The 20,995-nt window shown below is 43.9% G+C and overlaps 1 protein-coding gene across 1 annotated transcript; it reads left to right on the forward strand.

Moving 5' to 3' along the window:
- The first annotated feature begins 12,198 nt into the window (after window positions 1–12,198).
- On the forward strand, window positions 12,199–20,233 carry LOC308484447 (phospholipase A2 inhibitor and Ly6/PLAUR domain-containing protein-like). Its single transcript, XM_081019411.1, has 6 exons — window positions 12,199–12,321; window positions 13,052–13,144; window positions 14,791–14,901; window positions 16,547–16,699; window positions 18,389–18,532; window positions 19,716–20,233. The coding sequence occupies exons 2-6, from the start codon at window positions 13,096–13,098 to the stop codon at window positions 19,856–19,858; spliced, it is 600 nt and encodes a 199-aa protein (XP_080875537.1). The 5' UTR covers window positions 12,199–12,321; window positions 13,052–13,095; the 3' UTR covers window positions 19,859–20,233.
- Window positions 20,234–20,995: the final 762 nt, after the last annotated feature.

Below are 20,995 nucleotides of genomic sequence, written 5' to 3' on the forward strand. Positions count from 1 at the left end.
TGATGGGACGATGAGCTGCTTGTGTGTAAAATCCAAGTCCCTCAGAGTTTGGTCAAGTTTGCAAACCTCTGTCTGTAACGGAGCCCCTTAAACATGGCTCCGTCAGTCGCTGGCAGATTCCGACAGTGGTTGCTTTCGGAATCGCTTCCAACATAAAAGCTCCTTAACGGAAACACGTCTTCTGGACTCTCTGCGTGACAGTTTCCGGCGAGGAGTGGGTGTCCCTACAGGAGGTCCTGAAACCTCCCCACTGTTTTCGCTGGAAGTGTCTCTGAGCCATCCCTCCAGCTCACTTTCCCTCAGCTCACCTCCTCTCCCCCTACTGGTTCCCTCTTCAGCTGCTGAGTCTCTCCCAACCTGTGTGAGCCCTTTCACCTCCCTTCCTTCCGATGGCAGTTCCCTGACAGGTTGGGTGGATAGGAGGGTGACAGAGATGTGGAAGGGAGTCCTGCTTCTCCTCCTCCTTGCCTCAGGAGGATGAGTTGAAGCTTCACCTACATGAGGATTGAGACCCAGCTGTGTGGAGTCTAGTGCAAAGGAGCTGTATTAAAAATAAAATGTGTCCTTGCAGGCTGGCTCTACCAAGTCTCAAGAACATTCTCATTCTGAGAGCTGGAGTTCCTAGGCTCCTTCACTCCTCTCGGTCCTCCCTATTGAGCTACACATAGCCCCAGCAGCTCATGCAAGGCAACCGATGAAGACAGCGGAGAGCAGCAGCAGATGTCTGTATCTCTGTGTGTGGAAGGAATAGAAGTGAAATTTGATTCAGTTCACATTCAAACAACTTAGTTTGCACTTTCTGAAAAATGATGAAAACTGAAACACAGCATATAACTTCTAAAGGTAAAGGTAAAAGTTAAAGGACCCCTGGTCTGTTATGTCCACTCAAAGGCAACTATGGGGTTGTGGTGCTCATCTCGCTTTCAGGCTGAGGGAGTCGGCATTTGTCCACGGACAGCTTTCTGGGTCATGTGGCCAGCATGACTAAACTGCTTCTGGAGCAACAGAAAACTGTGACGGAAACCAGAGCGCATGGAAACAGTGTTTACCTTCCCGCTGCAGTGGTACCTATTTATTTACTTGCACTGGTGTGCTTTTGAACTGCTAGGTTGGCAGGAGCCAGGACAGAGCAACGGGAGCTCACCCCATTGTGGGGATTGGAACCACTGACCTTCCGTGGTTAACACCACAGCGCCACCCGCATCCCTACATACCTTTACATAACTCCTACACTGTGTAGTCCTCACGTGCATTTTCCAGAGTGACCCTAGGAGCCAATCCTCAGTGGCTGACTCCTCTCTGATTGGTTCCAGTCAATACAAAGGTTGACAAGACTTTTTGTTCAGTAGATAAAAAGCTCCCCATTCACTCTGACTGGATACTGGAGACAAGGACCCTGCTGGGACTCAGCTGTAGAAAGCATAACACGTCTTCAGCCCCTCCATGACCCTGGACCACGGCACCTCTGCATGTTAGTGGGGAAAGTGCAAACAAGTGAGCTATAGCTCTGCCAAATGGCCTTGCCTCTCACTCCCTTGGTGGATGACAACTGCCTGTAGCTGGTGTGTGTTTGAAAGGAGTAGTGTTGGGGTTGGTTATCTTGCAGGTAGCCTGCAGAAACAAACTCTCCACTGTACATGATTTCTATCTAACTCATAGTGATGAGGCAGAAGGCAGCACTGGGGCTGGGGAATGAAAAGGAAAGGAAGGAAATAGAGCCATCAAATAATGGTCACTAATGGACTGAGTCAGGAAAGGCACCAAGTCACCAGTTCCCTGACTTCTTGAATATTCTCGTACTTCTGCTTTCTGCAATGATGCACTCTAGCTGTGATGCTAAAGAACTTTGGACAGGGGAAAAAATGGAAGGTTTCACTTGTGTGGTAGCAAATTTATTGCATGCAAGATAAGATATAGCAAGGTCTGCTAACTAATACAGCACCCAGTGAGCTTTCCTTATCCAGCTCCTTCTCTTAACTGCAGTAAAGAAAACACTTTTCTTTCTTTTTTTTAAACAAAATAAAACCTCATACATCTTATGTTGCTTTTTATTATATATGTGCACCTAGACACACGGCTCTGAATCTGGCCCTTGGGTCTCCTCTCCCCAAAAGAAATCCCCTCCTCTTCTGATTTTGAGTGGCTGGAATGTAGTGTCCTATAGCAGGTTAAGAGTCACATGTGTTGGCAGCCTGCAGTGGCGTAGTGTGGGTTGCCAGAGTCCGAGAAAAGCAAGTATTGTGTCCCCCTAACCTGTGTACCATTAGCACTCCCTGAGTCCTTTCCTTCAATCCAGTATTGAACCCATTAACCACTCCCCCAGCGGATGTATTGTATTTTAAGAAAAGGCTATCTAGGCCAGGGTTCAGCAACCTACGGACCATGGGCCACAAGCAGCCCACGGGGGGTCATTTAAATGGCCCCTGAGCCATCCCCAGAAATCGTGTCTGTGCAGACATGATTCAGCCCTAGGAGCGATCTCTGCGGGAGTGAACCGGCCCATGTGAGGTAAACCTTGCCGACCCCTGATCTAGGCGTACTTTGATTTTTTAAAATTATGATTTTTTAAAAAATGCAAGTTATGGAACATAGAAGAGAGTTTTGGTTTCTCTCCAGCCACCTAACATGGGGATGCTATATATTTATATTTAGAATGGTTTGTTGCTGTTTTTTAAAAAGTTGAACCTCTCTGCAGACACACACACACACACACACACACATATATTCTGAAAGTAATTTCTCCTCCTCCTCTCTCCAGTTTCTTCAAAGAAGAAGAGGCTCCTTATTTATGAAGGAAGGGAGGAAATATTTCACTTAACCTCTCATCCCATAGAGATGCTTTACTACATTTTGAAAAAGAGAAAAGCCCTTCCTCCAACTTCACCTTCTCTTTCTCCAGTGTCTGTAGAAGAAAAAGGGGACAGGGGAGCCGACTTGGGCCCCAGGTTATGGGTGCACAGTGTGTGTGATGTCATGACGTCACACGCACCCCTGCCCTCAGAACCTGATTTCCAGTGCCTCTGGAAGTCAGGTTCCAAGACCTCCCAAGACCTCGGAAAGCGAGGCCCCAGATATGATTTCCGAGACTTCACGAGACCTTGGAAGTTGGGGGGGTCTGCGGTGTGGGTGCTGAGCACCCACAACAATTTTTTTGTGGCTGCTCGGGCACCCAGAGCCCCCTATAGTTGGTGCCCCTGAAAGGTGACACTCCTTATTCTTCCACAGTTGGTTTTGAATATTTAAGGAAGAAGCTGCAATCTTCAACTAAGTAAAACTAAGCCCATGCTTGGATTAGCACTTGAGTGTAAATACTTGGCATATGTTCTTATTTAGCTATATGTTCTGCCAGCAAAAGCTTTTGAATATTTTGACAAGCATTCGGATATTGTTTTAATTTCAAGAAAAGGGTCTGGTTTCCTGGCTGCAATTTAGTTGCACTGTCAACTGTCCTCCCCCCGCCCCCCAGTGCTTTCCCTATGAAAATCTGCTCTGTACCACTGAACTGGAGTAAATGGCAATTCATGGAAAATCCAAATTGCCGTTTGTTCTGATTTAGCAATAAAGAGCAGGTTTTCATGGGGAAAGTGTTGGAACCAAAGAAAAGGCACTTGGGTGCATCACTTTAAAGTGCAGAGCTGTGCCTAGAAAAAGCAGGGCAAGACATAAGTGGGGATGAGCCCAGAGTCTAAGCTTTAAAACCACCCCAATATCAGGCCACGTTACCTCATTCCCACCTTTATGGAGGGAGGTTGCCACAGAGAGCCTTTGAGATAAGCTGCCCTGGGGGGAGGGGCACTTTTTCAGCCTTCTGGTTACATCACTTATCTCTCGCTTATCAATCACTTCATGGGGATTCTGAGAACAAAGTTTTCCATGCGTCATGACTGACAGTTTTACCATATCCAAGATTGCCTTGCCAGAGTGAGACGGATTAATCCAGTGGCATATGTCATCTGCAGTAGACAGTGGGAGGTTCTCCCAACTCCCTAATTAAGTTTCCAGGAGGCCCATGCCAGGGAGATTAAGATAGATATGGCTAATCAGCTGCTGCTCACTGCAAGTAAAAGGGCTGAACTTTAATCCCAAATACTGTTTTATGACTCCATTTCAGGAAATGAGACACACTGCAGGATGAATAATATAATAATCCTCTATTATCGCAATGCAATAAAATTTTATGTTCCTGGTAATGCCACATGCAAAGGATGAGAACATGGACAGAACATGATAAAGAATAAATTCCAGAGCTTCTTCCTAGCACTTTTCCATATAAGAGTTAAGCTTTAGATCCATTTCTTTTTCATGAAGAGTTAAAATTTGGATCCATTTCATGAAGAGTTAAGCGTGGTGTAGTGGTTAAGAGCGGTGGACTCGTAATCTGGTGAACCAGGTTCGATTCCCCGCTCCTCCACATGCAGCTGCTGGGTGACCTTGGGCTAGTCACACTTCTCTGAAGTCTCTCAGCCCCACTCACCTCACAGAGTGTTTGTTGTGGGGGAGGAAGGGAAAGAAGAATGTTAGCCGCTTTGAGACTCATTAGGGTAGTGATAAAGCGGGATATCAAATCCAAACTCTTCTTCTTCTTCTTAAGAGCTATTTCTTTCTCTTTAGAGGACAAAACTGTGCCAAATAATGGAGAAAACCTGAATTTAGTTCCTTCCATGTTCCTCTGCTTTCAAATCCCCTAGCCCTATGGAGGTGTGGTTAAGTTGCTGTAAGTGACGTAAGCTTGAATTTATTTACTTTGGCCATGGATAGCCTCAATAAACCACATTTCCAAAGCAGATAGTGAACAATAAAAACTATTAAAATTATTAACAAGGTTCTTTTATCAAGAAGCAGGAAGGGTGTGCCCAGTTTTCATACCATGTAAAATTATTCTCCAGGAGTATCTGTAATCTTCAAGTACAGAAAAATATATATTTTTTAAGTCTCCTTCTGAGACACAAGCCTTTTAGGCCCCTGAATTCTTCTCCAGCTCAGATTAAAATCCAACTCAAATACTTCACTCCAGGAGTGGGGGACTTTTACACCAAGGGCCACATTCCCCTCTGAGCAATATATTAGGGGCCACATGCCAGGGGCAAGCGAGGGGGCAGAGCCAAAAGTGGTCAGAACAAGGAATGCAGATTTCACCTTTGTACAGCAGGTTAGTTTCTACACATCCCCACACACCCTTCTCTGTGCTCTAACCAGGTGAACATGAGGTGTTATTGGAGGTCAAGGATACAGTCAAGCAAGGCCAAAACATACCTCAAGGAAGATGTGTGTCATAGAGAGAAGTGGTATGGCTGATGTGGAAATCAAGGTCCAGCAGGCTGCACTTCAACCCGGGCTGGAGGTTTCCCACCCTGTCTCTACTCTATTAGTCTGCATAGGGAAGATTTGAGAGGCTTCTGGAGCAAGATGCCAGAAGAGGAACCCATCCATGTACCCACCACAGAGAATTATCTTACCTTAAAGGATTCTCCATGGAGAGGATGATTTTCCCCTCTCAGATTTTACTTCATAGCCTCTTTATGTCTGCTCCTAATCAGAACCAAAGACCAGAAGGGGAAACCCCAATATTTGTGTGTGTGTGTTGGGGAGGTCCTTGTTTGTATGTTTGTTGTTTCCTTTCCTTTCCTTTCCTTTCCTTTCCTTTCCTTTCCTTTCTTATTTGGCTTCTGAATTATGCCCCTCATTGATATACTGAAGCAATATTGCTTCACTCACTGAGCAGGAAAAGTATCCAGAGGATGAGATAAGGGTTTCACTCTGCCCTTAGTCAGCTCTCCACCTGACTGCCCTCATACCTTACAACCACTGCAGGGGGTGGCACTGGCTGTCAGCTTCTCTCCCCCCCCCCCCTTACATTTCTGAGCACAATTCAAAGTGTTGGTGCTGGCCTTTAGAGCCCTAAACAGCCTTGGCCCAGTATACCTGAAGGAGCATCTCCACCACCGTTGTTCTGCCTGGACACTGAGGTCCAGCTCCGAGGGCCTTCTGCTGGTTCCCTCAGTGCGAGAAGCCAAGTTACAGGGAACCAGGCAGAGGGCCTTCTCAGTAGTGGCACCCGCCCTGTGGAACACCCTCCCACCAGATGTGAAGGAAATGAACAACTATCTGACTTTTAGAAGACATCTGAAGGCTGCCCTTTTTAGGGAAGCTTTTAATGTTTAACAGACTACTGTATTTTAATATTTTGTTGGAAGCCACCCAGAGTGGCTGAGGAAACCCAGCCAGATGGGCGGGGTATAAATAATAAATTATTAGTAGTATTAAGCTCAGTGTTTCCCTTGCAGAGCTTAGCAGCAAGGAGGATAGTGGGAGAAAATGAGAATTGGTCTCTTCGGGAATTGGTTCTGGCTCCGCCTGTTGTTGGGCTCTGTACCAGGGAGTGCCAGCCACCAATGGGCACAGATTGGGCCCAAAAAGAAAGGGCAAGTAAGGGGGCATGCAATGTCTTGACAAGAGTGTGGGGCCCCCCACTGAGGACACCTTGCCTAAGGGTCCCCCACATCCTAGAATGAGGACTGCTCTGCGGCAGTGTGATTTAAGCTACTTTCACACCATACATTTAATTTTTATTTAAATATATATAAATTTTATTTTTGCACTTTCTATTTTACATAAGCAAATGAATTAAATACATAAACATATACAGTCATACCTCGGGTTGAATGTGCTTCGGGATGAGCGCTTTCGAGTTGCACTCCGCGGCAACCCAGAAGTAACAGAGAGCATTACTTCTGGGTTTCGCCACTTGTGCATGCGCAGAGGCTCAAAATGACATCACGTGCATTCGCAGAAGCACCGAAACGTGACCCGCGCACGCGCAGACACGCAGACACGGGTTACGTTTGCTTCTAGATGCGAACTGGGCTCTGGAACAGATCCTTTTTGCATCTAGAGGTACCACTGTAATCCCTTTTGACTTCCCTCTCCCCCCTCCTCATTGTGGATTTTAATGTAATGATTTTGCCCTCTGCATCTCTTTCATAACTCCAGTTTTATAAATCCTTCGTCAATCCATAGTTCTAATTTTTACTGCAAGTTTTCTGTCAATCCTACCATGTATGTAATTGTTTACAATACAAATAAATTAAAAACTTTCCCCATTCTTTATTAAAGACCTCCTCTTCCTGATGTCTAATTCTTCCTGTAAGTTTTGCCATCTTGGCGTCGTTCATCAATTTTGTCTGCCACTCTTCTTTGGTTGGAGTTGTACCCTCTTTCCATTTCCACACAGCATACATTTAAAGCACTATGATACCACTTTAAACAGTAGTGACTTCCCACAAGGAATTATGGGAGCTGTAGTTTATTAAAGGTTTTGAGAGTAGCTAGGAGGCTCCATTCCCCCAAACAGAGCTGCAACTTCCAGAATTTCCTGGGAAGAGGGATGGACTATTAAACCATTTTGGAGCATCCATTCTAATTTACTTGTGGGGAGGTTGTATGACAATCAACAATCATCTTGCATACATCAGGATTTGCCTGATATCATCAGTATTGAATAGAGTTGCACTACTGCCTTACAAATGGTGGAACCTTTTGGTTTCGCATTGTGTTTCTATGCTATGCACAAAAAGGTTGTCTGTAAATGAGATGATGGTCAGCCCTAAAGATCATGACCAGTGGGCAAGGACAATGGGAGTTGGTGCTCAGTGATGTGTGGAAGACCACAGAGCGTCCTGCTTTAGCTACAGGTTGAAGCAGTAACCTCATGTACTCCAGCATTAAGCTCTGGCTCCTCCTTGTGTACACAGGAAGAAGAGTTAATAGGTACCTTTATTTCAAAGCTACCGTAGGTTAATAATGATTATAGGCATCATGTATGCTCTGATGCATTCAGCCCTCCCTACAGTATAGGTAGAAATGGATAGATGTGTCCATTGAGGTTCTCTTGATTTCTCATTTTTCCAATCTTCTGTTCAGTTCTCCGCATATTGCACCAATTTGTTATTACTATTTTTAAATCCTGGTGAAAAATCTCCAGCACCTTTGTGCAAATTTCTCCTTATAAACATCTTTTTGTATGCATTTTGGACTAATGTGCAAAATTTTGCAAGCACCCCCCCCCCGAATACAATGCATTTCTGCATGTGATTATCACTAATTTATTAATTTTCACTAATAGATTCATTCTGATGCTCACTTTCTGCAATTTTGTAAACATCGTTTGATTGAAGAACTGCATCACAAAATTTGGTAAAGTGAAAATTTCAAAGAATGACTGTGTTTCTGTTCTCACATTATTTCAGAAAGTCAAGGCGGGGAACAGCAATTTAACAATCAATCCCTCCTCACAGGGAACTCTGCGAATTGTAGCTCTGGGAGGGGAATAGGAGGTCACCTGACAACTCTTAGCACCCTTAACAAACTTCAGCTCCCATGATTCTTTGTGGGAAGCTGTGACTGTTCAAAGTGGTATCATAGTGCATTAAATGTTTGGAGTGAGTGCTGCCAGGGTTTCAATAACTATTCTTCTGGAATGAAAAAAAAAAGCTTTATATGATCCTGGTTTTTTTGTCAATAAAAAAAATCTGAACAATCTTTATTTAACAAAATGTATAGACCACTTAGTTGAAAATAAATACATCTCCAAGCAGTTTTCACAATTATGTTTTTGAAGGCAGGAAGCTTGAAACTGTGCAGCCTATTCCTCTGTTAGCCTGAAGTAATTCCAGACACCTTTTTGCCCCTAACCCAGTAGCAAACAAAATATCTGAGTCTATATAACTGATAATATTCATTGATTGTACTAAATGTGCAACACACACACACACCACCGAAAAGTGGGGGGGGGGATAATGGGGAAGTGGTGAACATGATATGAAAAAGTCTGTGGCTGTCACGTACAAAAATTGTACTGTATGGAACAAAACACCAAGCAGGAAAAAAATAACCAAATTGCTGACAGTGAAATTCAGTGAAATTACTGAGCAAGTAGTTTTCTTGCTTCCAGAAAGCGTTGCCAACAGAAAAAGAACAGAGCAATAAAATGGGATTTTGATTCGCAAAGAATGGTCTGCTGGGGCTTGTGGGGTACATGAGTGGTCTTGAAAGCTGAATGACAGAAAATTTAGGACAAAATAAAGTCCTTCACAATGCACATAGCTGAACTATGGCACTCACTCCGACAGGAGGCAGTGATAGCCACCAATTTAAATGGCTTTAAAAGAGAATTGCACAAATTCATAGAGGATAAGGCTATCAGTGGTTGCTAGCACGATGGCACTAGCACATTTAGAAGATAGCAGGCAGCTTTTAACATGTGCCTATAATGTTGCTGGCATTGTCTGCAGCAATGATCTCAAGTTTGAGGCCCAGTGGAGAAAGCCAGCCCTCCAGCACCAAGTTTATTTTCTGGGCTGTGGTATAAACAACTAAAGCTGGGTGAGTTGAAGACTGCCTTATGCTAGCAAAAATGTATAAAACAGGGTCAAATGTATGCTGGAAATGTAAGGAAAAAGAAGGCACTTTTTATCATATTTGGTGGAACTTTTGAGGGATGAGATGTGGGTGGCGCTGAGGTCTAAACCACTGAGCCTTGGGCTTGCCGATCAGAAGGTCAGCAGTTCGAATCCCCGCGATGGAGTGAGCTCCCGTTGTTTGGTCCCTGCTCCTGCCAACCTAGCAGTCTGAAAGCACGTCAAAGTGCAAGTAGATAAATAGGTACCGCTCCAGCGGGAAGGTAAACAGCGTTTCCATGCGCTGCTCTGGTTCACCAGAAGCGGCTTAGTCATGCTGGCCATATGACCCAGAAGCTGTCTGTGGACAAACGCCGGCTCCCTCGGCCAGTAAAGCGAGATGAGCGCCGCAACCCCAGAGTCATTCGCAACTGGACTTAAGGGTCAGAGGTCCCTTTACCTTTACTGTATATAATGAGTTGAAAAATATGTTTAAAATAACCTTTTCTAAATAAAAACCCGGAGCCTTCCTTTTAGGAATTCTAGGTGCCGAAATCCAAATGGAGCAGAAAAGACTATGTATGCAATCACGGCTGCACAGATGTTGTTGGTCCAGAGATGGAAAGAAGGTAAAGTCCCGACCAGAGAAGAATGGCAGACTAAGTTGATGGATTATCCCGAAATGGCAAAAATGACAGGAAGAATCAGAAATCAGGAAGACCAAAATTTTAATAAGGAATGGGGAAAATTTATAACTTGTCTTAAAAACCATTGTAAACAGTTAAAATCGTAAGTAGAATTGGAATATCACTTGTAGTTTAATGGTGAAATTTGGACACAATGGAGAGGTAAAAGATTTGCATTATCATAAAAGATGCAGGAGGAAATGATTAACAATAGGACCGGCAAAGGGGAGGAGGGAAGTCCAAGAGATTCCATGGAATCTTGTTTTTATGTTGTATGTTGGCTATGTGACTGTAAAATTTTAATCTGAAAAACCAAATAAATAAATAAAATTTTAAAAAATGCTGGACTTACCCTGCCCAATCTGGAAGTTCCTCAACTAAGTGGTAGAGCATTTGCTTTGTGATCAGTGAAGAACACATTAAACTAGAGCAGGAATGTGCAACAGGTCAGTCGGGATCGACTGGTCAATCCCCGGGAGGTTCTGGTCGATCGGGGTCGATTTCTGGCTCCTTTTCCTTTGCAGCGTCACAAGAGCATCCTGCTCCTCCCTCTTGACCTGCCCTCCATTCCCACCTGATTGCTAGAACAGAAGACATTCTTTCCTTAGTGATCTTTTGTTGAGCAACTTTTGCCCCTTCTCCCTCTTCAAAAAAGTTATAGATCACTGCCAGTTTTTTATTCTGTGAGTAGATCACAGTCTCTTCGGAGTTGGACGTCCCTGAACTAGAGGAACCAATGGCCTGTGTTCTTAAGTTCCCTTCCCTGCTTGAGGCACATGGCCTCTCCCAAGACCTGCAAAGTCTTCCTTCATGCACAACCATGGAGGGCATGGCTACCAATGCCTACCAGCCACAATGGCTATGTTCTACCTCGCCTGTCAGAGGTGATATGCCTCTGAGGGTCAATTGCTGGGAATTGCAGGAAGGCAGAGAAGAAAATGGGATGCTTGATGTGCCTGGCCATTACTGACCTGACCCAGCAGGTTCATCTAATGTTCTAACTATTTAAAAAGAAAATCAGAAGAGGAAGTAAGATACTTGAAAACAAATCTATTTTTGTTGAGGACAACCAGTGCTGACCCTGCATCTGGATGAGGTCTACTTAAATTGGCAAAAAATAAATAAAAAATGCCTTTACATAATTCATTTCCCTATTCTCTCTCATTGCGCAACACTGAAGCTCCTATCCGAGTCATGAGGTGGGTTAAAAAAATATGGTCTGAAAAACTGAAGTCTATAGCAGAAAACATATAAACCCAAATTGCCCCCATACCCTGAAAGAAGTCTCAACACAATTTATTGGATAGGAGGAAAGGTTCCATTTATTGAAATATAACAAAATTAGGTAAAGGTAAAGGGACCCCTGGCCATTAGGTCCAGTAGCGGACGACTCTGGGGTTGCGGCGCTCATCTCGCTTTATGGGCCGAGGGAGCCGGCGTACAGCTTCCGGGTCATGTGGCCAGCATGACTAAGCCACTTCTGGTGAACCAAAGCAGCGCACAGAAACACTGTTTACCTTCCCACCGGAGCAGTACCTATTTATCTACTTGCACTTTGACATGCTTTCGAACTGCTAGGTTGGCAGCAGCAGGGACCGAGCAATGGGAGCTCACCCCGTCGCGGGGATTCGAACCACCAAACTTCTGATCAGCAAGTCCTAGGCTCTTGTGCCACCTGCGTCCCAATTAAGGAGTTCAGTAAATAATTAAAAGCAAGCAGAAGTGCATCATATTGTGGAACAAGGCTTTGCAAAAAAATGTGTGTTAAGCAAATACAAACGTGTATTTGGGGAGAAATTTGCACTAAAATGTTGATATAGGTTCATGAGGACTTCTTTTTTAAAAAAAAGAGCTGAAAATTTAGAAAACTGACCTTTAGAATGAAAAAAAAGAAAAGAAGAGATACTGAAATTGGCCGATGCATCCATTGCTACCTGTAGCTTCGATGGCTTTCAGAAGCAAGTTTACTTCAGATGCTGAATGGGTAAAGGAAGGATTGGGCTACAAGTTTTTTTAATTGATTCTCAGCACTACCAAAATAGGGAAATGAAAGGACACTGGCCCAGAAACTGAAGGAATGGGATTCAGAAATCTGTAACAGGAGGAGGAGCTTAGGAAATACGTCCTCAAATTCTTGTTTATAAAGAGAGCAACTAATGAAAACAGAGAGGAAAACATCCCAAGCCTGTTTTTCTTCCTCTTCCTACAGACACCATATTGACAACACCTGAGAGCTCTTGGTAAGGCCACCATCATCCTCTGATATGTTCCTAGTCCAATCCTTGAATTTAAGCTTATGAAAATTGTATTTAAGCTAGCATCCAAGTAGAATGGAACCTTGGAGTCTGGAGGCCGTATTCAATGTTGGTCCTACTCTGAGTAGACCCATTGAGGTTAATGGGCCTGGCAAATGTAGGTTCATCGATTTCAATGTGTCTATGCTTAGTTGAACACAGCCCTAGGTCATCTGCCCAGTTTGATCTAATTTAGCCATGTTCAGGCACTGTAAATATCTAACAGCGAGATCAGGATGCTGGACTAGCTGTGCCTTTGAAACCTGATCTTTTTCTTATGCTTTTATGTTACTTCTGTATCTGGTGGAATTTGGATAAGTCATGCAGCCTTCTGTGGATAAAAAAAAACCCCTCTGTTTTTCCCCTCTGTAATGAAAGGGACATGCTTTGATATTATTGTTTCTGAATCACATGTGTACCATGACATTCACCAGAGGAGCACAAGGAGGTGCACAATCTCTCCCCACCCCAATTTTCCCCATTCATCAATGCTGTGAGGTAGGTTAGGCTGAGAGAAGGTGACTGTCCCTAGGTCACCTAGCACATTTCATGACAGAGAGCAGATATCATTTTTGAGATTCAGAGATATGTAACTTGAGAATGTGCTCCCCAGCCTGCCCCCACCCCAAGCTTGTTAAATTTGGAACACTTCACCACCTAACAAATTACATTACAGGGGCAGTTTCTGTCTGAAGCTACTTAGCAGCATTTGGCATCACCATGAAGTTCCTGCTGGGACTCGCCATTGGCTTTCTGCTTGTGACTATAGGTAAGTAGGGATGGGAGAATCTGTCGATTTCAGTTTTTCCCAAGTTCTGAATGTGTCCATTTCAGTTTCTTCCATATTTATGCTTGCATTTTTGCATGCACTCTTTGGAAACTGCATCGCAACCTTTGGAGATGTGCAAATGTTGAAGGATATCTGTTTCAGTTTGTGTATTGTGATGAATGAAGAAGGCTTGCATTTTATTTTATTTTTATTTAAAGTGAGCTGAAGCAAATTTCTTTCCCATCCCTGAAGGTCAGGAACGTTCCCGTTGTCATGCCATCTGTGTAACATTGTTATGGGAACCAGTATAGCTCCTGTGTGATGGGGAAGGGAGAATTTTACATAATGCAGGGGTAGAAACCTGAGGTTCTTCAGCCATGCTGGCTCAGGCTGATAAGAGGCTGAAGGACCACACACTCCATCCTAGTGCTAGACCCTTTCCCACCAGCTTCCAACCAAGAGGGAGGTTGCTGTAGTATTGGAGATGTTGATGCAAGCCCCACAATTGAGTCTGGTCCCCTTCAAAGAGGGGGTAGGACCAGTTCAAACAGGAGATGTTTTATGCAAGTGGAAGGTCATGCTTGGTAGGAACTCAGGAAAGGGCCTTCTCGGTGGCTGTTCCTCCTTGTTGCCCTTCCACTGGCAGGTAGCTGGTGAAATGTGGACTGAATGAAGAAACTGTTAGGTGGATTTGTAGCTGGTTGACTGACTGAACCCAAAGAGTGCTCACTAAATGGTTCCTCATCATCCTGGGGAAAAGTGACAGGTGAGGTGCCACAGGTGTCTGTCTTCAGCCCATTGTTGTTTAACATCCTTATAAACAACTTGGATGAAGGAATTGAGGGGATGCTCATCAAATTTGCAGATGACACCAAACTGGGAGAGGTAGCTAATGACGCAGAAGATAGAATCAGGATTCAAAATTTCCTTAGGAGATTGGAGAACTGGGTCCAAACTAGCAAAATGAATTGCAATAGGGACAAATGTAAGGTTCTGTACATAGACAGGAAGAACTTGCTGCATAGGTATAAGATGGGGGACACCTGGCTTACTTGTACACGTGAAAAGGGTCTAGGAGTCTTGGTGGACCACAAGCTTAACACAAATCAGCCGTGTGATACAGCAGCAAAAAAACTAATGTTATTCTAGGCTGCATCAAGTATAGTATCCTGATCAAGGAAAGCAATAGTCCTACTCTATTCTGTCTCTATTCTGTCAGTCACTGAGGACAGGCTCCTATGGTCACTCTGGAGAAGGCACATGGGAAGAAAACTGAAGAGGAGTTGTTCTGTCCACTCCAAAGCTAAGCATTGGTGCTTCAATTTCAAGAGAATGGTGTGCAAGTTCTGTTACATACAGTGCAACTTCAATACCACTTAAGTCACTATTAAAAAACAGATACAGGATCACTCCAAATCATCTGTCCATGGATGTCAGAGAAAACAGGACACACAGGTGAAAGGGAACACCTGGAGATCTGCATTGATCCTTGTAATGGGTCCCTAAAATAAAAATTGTTGCATTGTTATAAGATTATTGTATAAACATAGAAGGTTGCACATTCTTAGAATGGCGTAAATGTGAGGTTGCACTTCTGAATTTGCTTCTACTCTCCTGAATGGCGTGAACTGTTGGCCCTTTTCCAGGTGCTTCTTTGAAGTGTGAAGTTTGTACGGGCAGTGGCAACAGCTGTTCTGGCCCCATGGAGACCTGTGACAATGACACCTGCGCCATCTCTGTATCTGAAACCACTGTAGGTGAGTGAAACGGACCGCAAATCTGAGCCTGTGAATAGCTTAAGCAACACTATATTTACTCAGCAGCAGCAGTACCAAAGGCGGCAAGTCATACGGTTCAATTCCAAAAGCAAATAATCTTTCATGTGGCAACTTTTTTTTTTTTTAATTGTGTGAAGCTTTTATCCCCCTGGCAAGCATTAAGAAAGTAGAATAGATGAATGTCAGGCTAGAGTGAATAATTTCTTTTATGCAAATGAAAGATGGAAAATAGGAAGTCCTTTTATTTTTCTCTGTTTTTCCTTTTTCCTTTCCCCTTTCTATTCTTTTCTTCTTCTTTCCCCCCTTCTTTTTATCTTATTTCTTCTGTCTCTCCTTTTGTTTTGCTTTCTGTTGGTATCCTCTGCTCTGGGCCATTATTGGGGTCCAAGGATTACCGTATTTTTCGCCCCATAGGGTGCACCGCCCCATAGGACGCACCTAGTTTTTTTTGGGGGGGGGAGAATAAAGAAAAAAAATTATTTCCCCCCCAGGCGCGGGGCTGGCGCGAGGGAAGCCCGAGCTTCCCCCGACCCCAGCCCTGAGAACAGCCTGCTATCCGCAAGCCTAGGGAGCCCAGCGGGAAGTCGCGTTGGTCTCCCCAGGCTTGTGGAGAGCTGTGCAAAGCCCGGGTGCGCTCTTCAGCACGCCCCAGGCTTAGGACTGCAGGCAGCTCTGCGCAGCACTCGGGAGCCCGGCGCGACTTCGCGCTGGTCTCCCGAGGGTTGCACAGAGCTTCCTGAAGCCTGGAGAGCGAGAGGGGTCGATGCGCACCAACCCCTCTCGCTCTCCAGGCTTCAGCAAAAGCCTGCATTCGCCCCATTGGACGCACACACATTTCCCCTTCATTTTTGGAGGGGAAAAAGTGCGTCCTATAGGGCGAAAAATACGGTACTCACACATGAAGGTGGCGGATGGCTGGATGGAAGGACCTTGAGTAAGAGGCAAAGAAGGAAAGACTTCCTCACGTGAGAGACTGGGAGAAGAAAGGAAAGCTCCCCAGTTAGAGCTGGAAGGGTCCACCATTTTCAGTGTGAGAAAAGTACTACCTTTGAGAGAGGACTCTGCATTTTCTTATCTCTTTCTTTCTCTGATGTTGTTTTTTCTTTAGATTAGTTTCTTTAATTGCATTGTATTATGAAAAAGCTTTAATAAAAATATTATAGGGAGAAAAAAGAACATAAGTAGAGCACTATCAGATCAGGCCAAAAGACCATCTTATCTAGCACTCTGTTCTCACCATTGCCAACCAAATGCCCATGGAAAGTTTGCAATCAGAACCGCAATGCAGTAACACATTTCTCATTTCTGATTCCTGGCATCTGGCAGCTGGCTCTCAGAGGCATAGCCACTATGGCTAGCAGTGAATGATAGCCTTATCCTCATCTAACAATGGTTCCTAATCACGATAGCTATATCCCCTATTTTTGGGTTCTTAAATTGTTTTAGCTGTGGTTTTAAGCCCTCTTGAGCTTGGAAATGAGCCTTGTAAATGGTTGTAGTGAATGCATTAAATATAGGAGAATTTTATATCTTCTCTTAAAATTAGAACTGGATTTGGGATTTTCTGGCTAAGGAAACTAGCAGAGGCAAAACCTAACCCTCCATCCTTCATTCCACCCTGCAGGTGGAATGCAAGCTCAGATAATAGCTAAAAGCTGTGAATCCTCCAACATCTGCAAAGACAGAACACAACTCCTCAACTTTGGGCAAGGGCAAGAACTAAGGACAGGAATCGCTTGCTGTGTAGGGGAGGCCTGCAAAACTGCAACTCCTCAAGGTAAGGCATACTTCACCAGGGCTAGCCCAAGAAATTGTACTTCCTGAGGTGAAGGGTGAGGTGGCCTGGTGAATATGCACAATGTCTGGTCGTTGTACACATTAAGCACTCAACTTGTGCTACGCTTAACATATGATGGGGATAATAAACAGGGAGGTCAGAGGGAAATGAATGCATTAAGTATAGGTAAAGGTGTTGGCAATTCAGTTAGAGCTGGAACGTATACAAAACAAGCATAATAATCCTTCACAAAGGTGATAAAACTATCAACTTGGTAGTTTGGGGTTAATTAACACCAGTACAGGATAGGAAACAATTGTCTCCATTCAGAACGACGTGAAATGAATTGTGCCTCTTGATGAAGAAGTTTCACAGTGGAGCCTCCCTTTGAAATTGTTCTACACACACGCCTGTTTCTAACATTTAGGGACATGAATTCAGGCTCATGGTAGTGGTCAGCACTTCAGAGACAGAAGGTAGGAGAACAAACCAAGCCATATATAAGACAATGTGACAGAACAATAACAATGTCACTTTATTTGTACCCTGCCCATCAGACCGGGTTGCCCCAGCCTCTCTGGGTAGCTTCCAACGTATATAAAAACATAATAAAACATTAATTTTTAAAAAACTTCCCTATACGGGGCTGCCTTCAGATGTCTTCTAAAGGTTATTTAGTTCCTCATCTCCTTTACATCTACTGGGAAAGCCCTCTGTCTGGTTCCCTGTAGCTTCATTTCTTGCCGTAAAGGATCCGCCAGGAGGTCCTCAGTGTCTGGGCTGAATGATGGGACTGGAGATGCTCCTTCAGGTATACAGGGCCAAGGCCATTTAGGGCTTTAAAGGTCATCACCAACACTTTGAATTGTGCTCAGAATTCAGAAGGAGAAGATGTAGAAATTTTCCCCTTGCACTTGTGAATAAGGGAGGAATAGGGATTTGCATACTCTCCAGAAATTGTGTCTACGCTTTCAAAATGTGAGGTTTGCTTGTGCTCTGCTCTTGCCCCACACTTTCTTGATGCAGGTCCACACTTTCCTAGTCCATGTTTGAGCACTTTCTTTCCCCCACCTCTTTCCCCAGGAAAACACAATCTTTACTGCTGAATCGGAGCAAACAGCAGTTCAGGTTTTCCACTGACTGTCATTTGCTCCAGTTCAGTGGTAAGTATTGTGATTTCCTGGGGAAAGAGGCAGGGGAAAGAAAAGTCTGGAAATCTCAGCCCAGATGCTATGACAGTGATGTAGCTCAGCCTGGTGGCTACCTGTGTCTGTTTCCAGAGGTTGTTGAAAGGACCTTACCTGCAATAGACCTGTAGACTCTAAATGGGAGGTCTGAGGGTTCTCTGTGGTTTTTTGCCTGGAACCCTCCGGCTCTGAGGAACGGGCAGCTCAAATGCCTCTGGGCTGGGGAGATGCTGACAATATGGATTCCTCATGCACCGGGGCTTCTGGGAAAGTGGTACCATCAGCAGTTGATGAGGATATTAATTCCTTCGCCTGTTCTGCCACCTTCTCAGAATCCATCATGCCATGCCCTTGACATTTGCGGTGTGGGTGTGTGATCCAGGACTATTACAACTTCCTAGTAAAATAGAGGACTGCTAGTTCAAAACTATGTTCTCCTCTGCATCAATGTCCTTGCTTTCTTTGCTCTCCCAACCAACGGGCTTTCACTAATTGGTTTCAGTGCCTCCACGCATCAACCAACCCAATGGGAAGCAGTGCCCAGCCTGCTTTTCTTTGCTTTCCGGGGTTTGCGATCCCAATGAGACGGTGGACTGCGTTGGACCACAGAACGACTGTCTTGAAATGGCTGTGATGGTTTCTTATGGTAATTCCAATTTCACATACACAATGTACCATTGAAGGAGAGTCAATGTCCTATATCTATTCTCTTCAGGGAAACTAAAATGCAGGTTGAAAAGCAACTGACAGAATCAGTTGCATGTACATAAAAATATGCATAAAATACATTGGTGGAGTCCGCACTACATGGTGCTACATAGCCCTCTGAACAGTTTGCCACTGATTTCTGCCCCTCCAAAACATTTATCTGTCCTATTCAGTGAGCTCATGCCACATACACTCTCTGAGACTAAAGAAGCCATAGAATCATAGAACTGTAGAGTTGGAAGGGACCATGAGGGTCATCTAGTCCAACCCCACTGGAATGCAGGAATCTTTTACCGAACGTGGGGCTCAAACCCACAACCCTGAGGTCAAGAGTCTCATTCTCTACCCACTGAGATATCCTTCCTTACTTATTAGGTTACTGGACTGAATTACTCATTAGGTCAAGTAAATTATAGAGCAAAGACTCAGTGGATATGGACATCTCTTCTTGTAATATATGTAAAATACATGAGAATTGGAAGGGGGTGTCAGGGTTCCTTCAGCAACTGACTTGGCATGTTGTTGTTGTTGTTAGAATTTATATACCGCCCTATACCCGGAGGTCTCAGGACAGTTCACAGAATACATTTTTTATATAGAATACACTTTATAAAGATGTATTTTCACCATAAAGATGCAGAAGACCCACTTGGTTTCAGAAAACGGCTAGATGGGGATCACATAGTCTAAAGCCAGCTACATTGCTAAGTTTATATAGACTTACTTTGGTCTGTTTTTGTTTTTGTTTTTGCACTGTTATGCTGCAATGCTGTAAATACATCTGGGAATAATCCCCACTGAACTCAATAAGGCTTTCTTCTGAGCAGACATGTATAGGATTGCTGTTAATAGACTCATTAATTAGCCTTTGCTACGCATCAATAACAGCAATATCAGGTAACAGATTCCAGAGATGTGGTTGTGCTAGTCTGTTGCAACTGAGGTCAAGTGGCCGTGAAACGTAAGAGATAGAAAGAGAGCCTGTGATAATTATATAGGCCAAACCACACCTGCAAATTCTTATAGCACAAAGGATGGAAAATGTCTTGGGACTTGGGCAGAGAGGGCAGTTGTTCGTGGAACCCAGGACTCATCGAATACATCTTGTCTCCCATATCCAGGAACTGTCATCATCAAGGTTGTTCAGAAGGGCTGTGCCACTAAGGGGTTTTGTGATGGCTTAAAACTAGGCGAAACCACCGTATCTGGCTTTTACTCTCACGTCACAAAAGCTGAATGCGTGCCAGCCTCACGGCCAGCATGATGACTTCATCAGCTGCCTTCTCAGGATTTGGGGGCTTCTGCCACTGAAGAACCTATTCTGATCCACCTGTGTGCTGCTGCGTGAGGGGGGACTCTCCTTAAACACCTCTGTATCACTTACCTGCAACTTCATCCAAAAATGATTTCTACCTCCCAGGGGTAGAATGATACCCTCTTTGAGTGAAACAAATAAATCATAACTTGCATGAAAAATGTCCCCTTGTTCTGCTAGAGCAGAGATGGGGAATCCTGTGGCCCTCCATGTGTCAAGTGACAATTGGGCAGGGCCACCCATCTGTCAATCACTTGACAACATTATGCTTCTTTATATAGAGAGATTTTTTCAAAGGAAAATAAAAAAAAATTATACAACTTTTTCCATTTAACATTCAGTTCGTGTTCGACTTCCCCTCTCTCCATCCATGGTTTCCCCACATTTTCTAATATCATGGCATATTATAGTTCTTCTATACATTATGTCCTCCAAAGCATTCTCAGACATGTATTTTACTGCTGTTCTTACACCAAACCTACTTGCGTTTTAGCTTGTTTACATTTAAATAATAATAATCTGCAAACATTTTCCAATCTTCCTTGAACACAGTATCATCTTGATCTCTAATTTTACTACTTGGATTTACTAATTCAGCATATTCCATGAGTTTCGACTGTATTCAGTGGGCACTGCCTCATCTTGCCATTTTTGCTCATATATCCTTGTTGCAGGTGTGGCATATAAAAATAAGTTCATATGGGGTTTTTTTGTGCATCTGTCCCAGTTATCCCTAAAAGAAAAGCCTCTGGGTTTTTCTGGGGCGGTGTCTCGTTGAATTTTTTTATTATTTTTTTAGCTCATTATAAATCATTCCCCAGAAACCCTTGGCTACTCTACACCTCCCCCACATATGGTAAAATGTGCCTTCTGTTTCTTTACATTTCCAGCAAATTTTGATTTTGATTTATACATCTTTGCCAATTTGTTTGGTGTTAGGTACCACCTAAAAATCATTTTCATGTAGTTTTCCTTCGAAGCATAACTCACTGGGAATTCCAAATCTGATTTCCACAGTGTGGGAGCCAGGAAGTCATGGAAAAGGCTTGTAGCGCCACCTGGTGCCTCGCTGACCTCGGTGACCTG

Source organism: Podarcis pityusensis (assembly GCF_964106645.2).
Source record: "Podarcis pityusensis genome assembly, chromosome: 8".
NCBI lineage: Eukaryota > Metazoa > Chordata > Lepidosauria > Squamata > Lacertidae > Podarcis > Podarcis pityusensis.